At 45.0% G+C, this 11078-nt stretch overlaps 1 protein-coding gene across 1 annotated transcript; it reads left to right on the top strand.

Annotated features, from left to right (window-relative positions):
- The first annotated feature begins 1166 nt into the window (after positions 1–1166).
- LOC106821349 (putative E3 ubiquitin-protein ligase UBR7) lies at positions 1167–9843 on the top strand. The gene is made up of 4 exons (XM_014826111.1): positions 1167–1330; positions 6098–7147; positions 7439–7698; positions 8431–9843. The coding sequence occupies exons 1-4, from the start codon at positions 1171–1173 to the stop codon at positions 8602–8604; spliced, it is 1644 nt and encodes a 547-aa protein (XP_014681597.1). The 5' UTR covers positions 1167–1170; the 3' UTR covers positions 8605–9843.
- The last annotated feature ends 1235 nt before the right edge of the window (positions 9844–11078 follow it).

Here is an 11078-nt window from a genome sequence, read left to right on the forward strand (position 1 = left end):
TTTACCCTTCCTGGGGCACTCCTGATTTCACATGTATTTCCTCTGACTACTACTCCATAAAGTACTTCTCTCATAGTCCTGTCCATTAGAAAGTTTGATAGCCACTGGTGTGTGGGGCTTCTGACACCATACCGATTGACTTTGGCCAGTAGATGGGGTACGGTGTCAAATGCCTTGCTGAAGTCGAGAACAGCAATGTTCATTTGAGCTCCATTGTCGAAATCTCTGAGTATATCATTGGTTGTTGTCAACAGCTGTGACTCACAGGAAAAACCGGAACGGAACCCATGGTTTAGGTCAGTCAGTATGTGGTGATGCTGGAGATGCTGTCGCATGTGGTGGCTGATGATGTGTTCGAGGATTTTGCATGGGACTACCATCAATGATTGGGCGATAGTTCTCCGCTAGGTGATGGTCACCTTTCTTGAAGATGCTGGCGACATTTGCTGTTCTCCAGTCTAGAGGTAGTTCGCCTGTGTCGAGAGTCTTCTGATAGATGTCACATAGAGCTGGAGCCACGTTTTCTGCCCACATCTTTAATGCCATGATGGGGATGCCATCTGGTCCCTACAGGTGGTCCCATACTCATGTCTGTGTAGGATAAACTATACTAATATTGCTCTTCAGTCACCATTAATGTACTATATTGTATTTTGCATGGAATATGTCACAGGCCTTATAGAATCAGATATTTCTTTTCACAACAATAAAGAAAGTAACTATGGCACTGGTCATGCTGTCTACTGCACTCTATTATGAGTCTTGCCTGATTCCACAAGTTTTTTATTTTCCTTATAGCGAGCAGCTGTAGCAACAGATAGAAGTGCCCCAGTGTGAAAGTGTACATGCAGGCACTTATGGTTACAGTCCAGGAAGCAGGCTATATTTTCCAAAAATGAAATTATTGCATAAGTCATAATTACTGTAAAACATGTACTACATACTATAGCCATTTACCTATGCTAAGTCCCGTATAAGTTGTACTACATATTTTAATACAAATATGTAGTATGCAATACATCTATTACGTACTACATATTTCAAACATTCACCTAAACTGTGTGTAAATGCGATTTTGGGGTTTGGATTGTCCACGGCTATATAAATCACTTTAGTTGTGGTTCAATATATGACTGTTATTCCTAATTCTCACAATTTAGATATATGACCATGCAGTCATCTGAAGTATTAGAGTCATCCGATGCAGCAGAGGAGGAAGAAGTTCCTGTTTCCATGGTCGATGTGCTGGAAGAAGAGCAAGAGCTTGAAGCAGATGCCAGTGCCGTACTGGGAGGCAGTGATGCTAGAAATTGCACATATGATGAGCATGGTATGGTAGTAGTTTCTAACCGCGATGTCTTAGTATTTCAGAGTAACATTTCAGTGCTCGAAATAAGAAAAAAAAAGTGGTTGTCCGCATCAAATCAGGTTGTCCGGAACAATTTCTGGTTGTCCCAAAAATTATCCCCAAATCTCCTATTTTCAATCACATAATAATATGATCAGAAAACGCCCCAAAACAGTGGCGTAGCCAGGATTTTTTAACAATGGGGGCCAAAAACAGCGAACTGCGCAAAATGGTGGATGACTTAATATTTTAATGGCTCCTCTGCCTCCCTCTCCACACCCTACGGCTTCACTACCTCTCAGCTCTGCAATCTTTGTTTTGGGAGCCATGCGAAAGGCGACATTTTTCTTCATTGTTCTCTGCTCCCAAGATATGTAATTGTTCAGTGGCGGGTCTAGGATTCCAAGGAGGGGGGGGTGAAAAACAGGTGGGGTGTATGGGGGTCCTCCCCCAGAAAATTTTGAAAATTTAGATCGCAGGAGATGGTATTTGCGGCACCTTTGAGTACATGTACAGCCTTCATTCTGACTACGGCAATTCTCTTTTTAGTAGAACAATTCTTTTTTTTAAACTCGGATCAACATGGATCCCCCTCCCCCAACTATGCCACTGCCCAAAAACATACTGTAGGAGTGACATCTTTAAATTCATTTTATTTCAACCTGTAAACTTAATACTTTGCATGAATCAGGACGGTCATCGTGACTAGTTAATCTTCTTTTGCATGAGTCTTGACATTAGCAAAAAAATGTGGTTTATAAAAAATGCAAAGGCATCGGAGTTTCGGTGGTATTCACTCATACTAACTAGACAGAGGGCACTTAAAGAGAGTGCATACCTCCGCGGAGCGTACATGTGTATAACGCTGGCTCGTGCTTGGCTGCTGGCTGGAATGGACGCCCTTAAGGCGAGCTGCTGCTGGACTCTGGACGGCCCTTAAGGCGAGCTTGCGTGCTGTAATCGATCGCGCAACCGCTACACACACCACACACGAACAGCACAATGAGAGCCGATTACATTACTCCCTGCAACTCCGTTGCGCGGATGGTAATGATCAGTACTGCAATAATATTATATATCAATTAGATCCACTTATGTATCAGATTTCATTCAGATGTATAATAATATTATTGCAGGTGTGACTCATGATGACTGGATACTAAATGACATTGGTACAATTATCACTATATATTTAAATAAAAAATTCAAGCTGCAACTGAATATATCATTGCCAAAATGTATTTCCAGGTCTCATTGAATCAATGCAATGGACACAGAACTTTGTCTAAGAATCCAAACCTAAGCCTCATTTAATCATTTCATTTGAATAAATCCGTTTTGTATAAAAAATAAAATTTTCTTCTCAACTCTAAGAAGTTTGTTTCAAAATTGATATCATTTCTTAACAACTGGAACAGCTATACAAGTTTTACGGACTCACTGCATGTTTTTAGCTCATCTGACATAGTCAGATGCCCAGCTTGTAGAATCGCAATTGCATCATATGTCCGTCCGTCCGAATGCGTCCGTCCGTCAACAGTTGGGCACAAATTCTTTAACCGCTCGACGTACGCGTCACGAATATTCGGGACGTGGGGGGTAATCCGAAAAAACGAGTGGGATGCTCGGAAGCCGGGGTCAAGAGGTTGTAAAAGAGGGGGAACATTCCACTCCTTAACTTAAGGTATAGGGAGGAAATGCCAGAATTGCGGCCACAAATCTAAACGGCTCGACCTAAGGCTCGTGATGTCGGTGTATAGCAATTCATGGTAGCGAAAAGCCATTCACTGTGCCGAAATTGGGATGGTCACAGGTCAAAGGTCAATGGCACAGGGCCCAGATTTTAGACATTTTCTGGAGGGACATGATCTGACGGCAGCGAATTGTGAAAACTTTTTGTTTCAGCGGTGACCTAGCATTTTTATGGCTTTATCTGAAAGGACCTGAATTATGCTTTCCACTGGACATGCGATATGAGTTAGTATCGCGAAACCTTTTACCCTCAAGAGGAGCGACGTTAAACATTGATTTGTTGACTGTTAACAAAAGACTGAACATGCTTTTGCTATTATTAGAGCTCATAACCTAGTGTCAAATGTGAGGCCTACAGTTGCACATGTTTAATTATGCAAAGGCAAATGTTTGTTGAACAAGGGATTTACGCTCCTTAAATCATATGATTTCTAAAGCAGTCTGGTCTATAGCACCCCTGCCCCTGCGGCCTGAAGGTCTGAATGATGAATCAGTGAAATGCTCGCATGAGGCCAAAACAACAGGCAGCCCAACTGGCTGGATGCTTCTAATCATAATTGTTGCTCTGCCAACCTGCACAATGCACCTTGTTAACTCAACAGCCGAGGCAAAAATTAGTCGCTGCGCTGAATATACATTACTTGCGATTTTAGCCTGCTACCTACGTTAGGATTTCTAGGAACGATGCCATCTTTGATTATTGATTACACTTGGCACGGCCTTCTCGCGGCAAACTATCGGCCTAGTTTAAATTAGATTTTATTCTTCATGCTAACTTTGTAACGAATAAATACATAAACTAGTACCGCAATATTAATATATAATATTTACTTTTCATCTTGGAATCTTACATTATATCATGTAGCTATGGCCGTGGTATCCAATTTACCAGTTGTGCGAACATAAAGCTCTTACCATAGAAATATTAGAGACGACTAATATATTATTGATTTCTCATGACTGTTAACTCAGGGGCATAGGAAAGAAAGCATTATTGGAGGACAGTAAAAAGCATCATCACTGGGTTTTTAATTTTTTTTATATAATAAGAGAGAGAGAGAGAAGAAGTCTAAGATAAGAGTAGAGAGAAGAGAGTAGTTTAAATTGAGAACGGCCGGGACAGGGGAAAACGGGTGATACGGTGCTGTTGTATGCGACGCGGGAAACGGGTACAATTAGGTCAGTGCGAGATCGTATGTTGCAGGGCTGATGGGAGCGTGGGAGGGCAGGGGGAGGAGGTCGAAGGCAGGGGGAGGGAGCTGGCGGGTAAGGGGTGGAAGTGAGCAGGCAAGAGGAGTGAAAGTGGGACGCAGTGAGGGAGGTGAGGTGGCGCAGGGAAGGACTCCCCGCGCCCATCTAATTATAACACTTGGAGATCCATGCCGTCATATGTTGAATCTTTTAAGCATTAGAGTAAAAATGATAGCTGTGAATCTATGACACAAATCGAAGTGAAAGGCAAGTATCATTAACTAAAAATAAACGAAAATCGCTATGGGGGTGAGCATTAGGTGAGCGTGTGTCCCATGACAATCGATGTCGTACGCAAGCGCCGTATCTGCATATCTGCTGGCCTAACAAATGTGTCACTACGCCAGACTGAAATTGTTACGGCTTCATAACCGTGAATTAGAAACAGAGCCCCAGATGAGCCCAGACGGCGTGCGGCTCTTGTTCATTTTATTTTTAATAAGTTTAATGGTTGACCATGGCGTAGCTATAGGAATACCTCTATTATCGTTGACACCCACTCGCGATCCAGTTACGTCAATGTTTACCTCTCAGGCCAGAATTCGATATACAATCACAACCTGCCCACACAAATCTACCAGCAACAAGTCATTTGTTTCTTCTAGAAAAAAGCGTTTGTATGTGATCAATAAGTGTTACTGTTTTACTCGCCGATGAAACCTGTCCACACAGTCAAATTTGTTGTGATACGCTACTTTATTGTCCAAAGCACCCATATTACGCATCATTGCTGAACCATAGCTCGCCGAAACAACACTAGCCTGATGGACGGCAATGCAGGCCGATCACAGCCGAAAAGAAACTCAATTCGCGTCGTCAGAAAAATATCAATAATGTGTCGTTTTTTTGTCACATTTTTTGTTGGTTGTCCACCGGCACACTGTCTCAGACTGGTTAGTTGTCCGGCGCAAATCTGGTTGTCTCGGACAACCGGACAACGCTTATTTCGAGCACTGCATTTTATCGTATTCCAGAATAATATTTATGAGAATTAATTGCTAATGAGACTGGGAAGATTACCAATACGTATCCCCGAACGAGATACCTAACTAGATCTTGTAGGTCTGCAGAAGAATTTCTTCATAGTTAGGGTCTGTGCTACTAGCTGGTGACAATCTCGCATTGAAATGCAATCATGGCAGGTTGGCAGTGAGTTGCTATGGTTTGGCGGCCACATTTTATGGTTATATGTCTATGAATATTGTAAATTTTAAGCTCTAGTACAAAGAAACTATTAGTAATAGTAATAGTTATCCCTCGTATGTGCCTAGATGGCACATAAGGCAGTGACAAGAGATCTCCAACGTCGTCGGTCCGCTGCTACTGGCTTCAGCGTGTCAGATGGGAAAGAAACTATTGCATGATCATAATTCATAAATAAGATTTATGTATGGTGATAATCACTGATCAGTACACCCACTCAATACATCTGCACATAATTACCACACGTTCACGATAGCACCGACGACCCGTTAACTGTGATCGCAGCTGCAACGTCATCCTTTTCCTCGTGCAGCTTACGTGAAGTGGCAAGCATACGTCTGCGCTAGATACACGTTCACGATAGCACCGACGACTCCCCTGTTGGTCGTGATCGCTTGATCCAACGTCGTCATTTTCCTCACGCAGCTTAGGTGAAGTGGCAAGCATACGTGCGCGCTAGATACTAGTATAGATACACGTTCCCGATAGCACTGACGACCCGTTGTAATTGCTGCAACCTCATCCCTTCTTTTCCTCACGCAGCCTACGTGAAGCGGCAGGCGCTGTACGCGTGCGGCACGTGCGTGACGCCCGACATGTCGCCGGCCGGCATCTGCCTCGCCTGCAGCCTCGAGTGCCACGACGGACACGACCTCTACGAGCTCTACACGAAGCGCAACTTCCGCTGCGACTGCGGCAACGGCCGCTTCCCGACGCTGCGCTGCCGCCTGTTCCCGGACAAGGCCGCCGCGAACCCGGGCAACCGCTACGGCCACAACTTCCGTGGGGTCTACTGCGTCTGCGAGCGGCCGTACCCGGACCCGGACGACGCCGTCGACGACGAGATGATCCAGTGCGTCGTCTGCGAGGACTGGCACCACGGGCGCCACCTGGGGGAGGCGGTTGTGCCCGACGGCGGCGCGTTCGCCGAGATGGTGTGTGGCGCGTGCATGGACTGCTTCGCGTTCCTGCGCGCATACGCGTCGCGGTTTGCATGCGCGGACACAGACGATTCGGCGCCGGTGGACGTGGAGAGCCACGATACAACTGCGGCGGCGGCGACGGCAGAAGTGACAGCGGAGGCGGCGGCAGAGGCGGCCGTGGAGGCGGTGGCGGAAGCGGCGGTGGGGGTAGCTGCGGCGGAGAGCAAGAAAAACGAGAGGAAAACGATCGAAGGGCTTCGGGAAGAGGAGAAACCTCCCGCCGAAGCCGACGAGGGCCGTGATGCACACGAGTCGGATGTGGAGAGCCACGATACGGCGACGGCGGTGGCAGCGGGGGAAGCTGCGGAGGAGAGCGAGGGCAGGAAGACGACCGAAGGGCTTCGGGAAGAGGAGAAACCTCCCGGGGAAGCCGGCGATGAGAAATGTTGGCGCCCGGATTTGTCTAAACCAGACGCGTGCTCGGTCGAAGCCGTAGGAGACGCGGGGCCCGACTCGGAGGCCTCTGCTACTCAAGTGAAATTCGAAGCATCTGCTACTCAAGTGAAATTCGAAGCATCTGCAGCGACTGCTGGTGATGAAGGTTTGTCGGAGACAGCTGGAAAAACAGAGCAGCCTGCCGTAGAGACGAGTAGTACGGAAGTCCCTGCAGGTATTTCAAGTATAAAGCAATTTCGCATGCTGTGGCATCAATTTTCAACGATGAGTCATCCATAATCCAGCTTCATAATTTATTTTCTCTGAACAATTTTGCGTCACATCTTTACTGATGCCAATATATGCGCATGTGAATGTGCGTGTGTGTATGCATATGCACGTGTATGCATGCGTGAGTGTAATTATATCAATATATATATATTATATATACACATTTTTATATTACGCATGGAACCTGGCTTAATCTGTGTGCTTGCTAGGACATGTTATTCCTTCAATTCATCAGGCACCTGCCGACTCAAGGCGCTGACTGAGGATAAAGTAGAGCCGCAGAGTGGCGCCACCTTTTGGCCGGAGGGCTGGCGAGAGAAACTGTGCCGGTGCGACTCATGCTGCCATCTATACGATGAGCTGGACGTCGCGTTCTTGCTTGACGAGGCAGACACGATAACGGAGTACGAGAGGCGAGGCAAGGGAGGCTCGAACGGCGCGTCTCAGTATGAGCAGGGCATGGCCGCACTCTCCAGCATGAACAGGATACAGCAGGTTGGTCACGTAACGAATCGAATGAGATGAGTTGACGATTGAATTGATTTGAAATCGCCTCGTTTGCGATGCCGTTGGAGAGTTGCTCACATAATGCACACGTGCTCCTGGGCACTCAGCCAAATTTGGTAAAAAATAGTGTGAAAATCCAGCCAGTCTTGATTTCAAACGTTTTCATATCTATTATGCAACCTATAGTAAAATACATAAAAATTAGCCAGTCATATAACCTATAGTAAAATACATAAAAATTAGCCAGTCATATTACCTATAGTAAATTACATAAAAATTTGCCAGTCATATAACCTATAGTAAAATACATAAAAATTAGCCACTCCTGTTCAGAGAATACCTGTCCCCAACTGGGGAACAAGCTGCTATTTCCAACACTGACTCGACTATAGCTATGGCTTTACTCACACTCTGGATCAAGTTGGTGCAATAATGTGTATCCTGTCTCACCAATCGCTGCCAATATCAGTATCCACAAGCACTGGGTAAATTGCTGTGCATAATCTTACCGTATTAAAATAACATAAAAAGTAAAATTAATTAAATAAGTATTTAATTCAATAGTAATTTCATAAATGCACGCATAATGTCGGGTGGGAACGATTCGCGGGTGATTCCCTCTCTGCGTTAACATCCTCGAGCACCGAGTAAAGCTCCGCAGGCAATCCGAACAACATCGTTAAAATTCTTCGTTAAACGCGAGTTTATTTATCTCTGCAGGTTGAGATGATTCGCGGGTATGATGACATGAAGAGCGAGCTGACGGACTATCTCAAGCGATTCGCCGACACGGGAAAGGTCGTGCAGGCGGACGACATTCGTGCGTTCTTCGGAGAGATGCAGGGTCGCAAGCGTCAGAAGCTCGCATCTGGCATCACGCACTTCTGTAGGTGAACTCGCGATCGCCGCAACCGTCTACGCGCGACACGCGAATTAAATCGCTGCGGATGGCACGTGAACGCGTGGTGGTCGATGTATTGTGTGCACGCGTCTAGTCGTTCGTGTCGTTAATGCTTTTCGTCAGATGCTTAACCTTGAGCAGGGTGCTTAGCGTGGGAGGTCACGTTCCCATCGCACGAGCTCAGACTAAACAATTTGCTAAGCACAAACTGAGACTCATGCAGGTTACAGGTTAAATGCCATGGCTCAGATTAGCCACAGGCTAAATGTTTTAATGAGTAATATTTTATATCTGCAACTGATTTCCAGGTGAACTGGCCTGCTTTCCCTCCTGCACTATCTTTGTTCTAGAATCAAGAATTTTGCAGTAGTCTCAGCCGGAATGGGTAAACATGAATGAGATGAGGTTGTATTCATTTCAGAGTTGGTTGCATTATTTAAGAAATTGTCGATTAAATGGTCGTAATTCGTGTTGTTGTACGTTGAGATTATTTATTTGTCAACAATACAGATCCATTCCATTTACGATTGTGATTGTGAGATCCAAAAATTCCAAAGATACATTAAACGAGTAATGTAACACTTAACAACAGTGGGCAGTGGAAGGGCATGACAATTGAGAATGTGCCCAATCTGCATTAGGCATGTCTCCTAGCTAGCATTTTTTGCACTTATGTGTGTGGGACAGTCACTGTGACTCACAGTAAAAAAAAACTTTTTAAATTAAATTTTATGTCTTTATGTTATATTTGTTTTTGGTCACGGAATGTATACTATTTCTGTGGTTGAATGAAAGTTATTGCTAGTGCACTTCACAGACTGCTCAAGTGGTTGTTTGTGTACAGCGCTGTATCTGTAGCCACTTCGTTGTTGGCATCAGATATGTGTTTTTAGAGTTAGTATAAGATCTGTAATGAATCTATCATGTTCGTGTTGTGTTCGTATGTATGACACTATATTAATATCTTCATTGTTCATGGTTCAATCCATAAATTATTTACCTTGACAGTTTCAGCTGTCGTTCTGACAGCCATCAACATCTCACAGTTTTCGGATCACTCAAAGATGACACTATAGTCTGGAATCTTGGTCAGCAAGGCTGATTGGGGCAAGACCTGTGCTTTGTGGTATCTACAGTACATACACTACATAATTTAATGTTATTGCGTTTTATGGCCAACAGTGTATCTTTGTATTTTTGTGGTGTATAATATAATTAAAGTGACTACTGAACATTTTTTGTTAAATTTTAGTTCAAATTTCCACATTGATACACACCACAGATAATTAAGTTATAATATTTGGTTTTTGGCAGATAAAAAATGAGGAACACATTTTACAACATTGCGTACTGTAAAAGCCTGCACTTTTTGTGTAATTGAACAGAATTAGGTCAAACGTTAATGTCCTCAGCAGGTTTAATTTTTGTGAGTGGTGCAATCTATTCAACAATGTCTAATTTAAATTTCCAGACATCCAACCAACTCCATTTTTATGTACCATCTCTGGGTAACGCAGTGAAAGTGTCAGTACTTGCCAAGTAGAATCACTGGTTCTAGTACGTGAATGATCATGAAGGAGTAGGCGAAGTCCTCTGTCTCTTCCTATCTACTTGGTCTACCTTCTTTACTTCTGCCACACTCTGTCGTACCATCTGCCCTCTTCTACTTCCTTATCCTCTGCTATTTCTTCCCTTCGACCAACTCCTCTCTACCGTCTCCCTCTTCTCTACATCCTTAATTAGCCTCTTCTGCCTCATCCCCTTCTGACATATCTTCTTTAAAACTATATTCTCCCATACTACTGCTGAGAGGGTCTATGTCCCCCAGGGTACTGCCGGAACGTACTCTGGGTACGGTCCGGTATACTGGAACGTACCCTGGTACTATCTAATATGCCGGACCGTACCTCGTCTACTCCACTAACGAGTCTAGGGAGTCGCCTACTCCTTAACCCTAACCCTAACCCTAACCCTAACCATATCAGATAGTTATCAGGGTACGTTCCGGTATACCAGACCGTACCCAGGGTACGTTCTGGCAGTACCCTGGGGGACATAGACCCTATAAGCCATACTACTATTCTACCTTATCCCCTTCTCTGCTACCCCTCGCTTCTCTCCTGTCCTCCATCTACTTCTGTTCTACCCCACCCACGTACTGCCTGTCCCTCTTCTAGCTTGTCCACCTTCTGTTCCTCCTCAACCCCATCCTACTCTTCGATCTTCTACCCCTCCTCAGCATCCTAATCTATCTTCTCCACTGTCTCACCGTCCAGTAGATTACAGTTCTTTAGTCCTACGGGTCGTTGGTCCTACGGGTCGTTGGTCCTACGGGTCGCTGGTCCTACGGGTCGTTGGTCCTACGGGTCGCTGGTCATACGGGTCGTTGGTCCTACGGGTCGCTGGTCCTACGGGTCGTTGGTCCTACGGGTCGTTGGTCCTACGGTGCACGCAGGCACACGTAATT

Source organism: Priapulus caudatus, unplaced genomic scaffold (genome assembly GCF_000485595.1).
Source record: "Priapulus caudatus unplaced genomic scaffold, Priapulus_caudatus-5.0.1 Scaffold69, whole genome shotgun sequence".
NCBI lineage: Eukaryota > Metazoa > Priapulida > Priapulimorpha > Priapulimorphida > Priapulidae > Priapulus > Priapulus caudatus.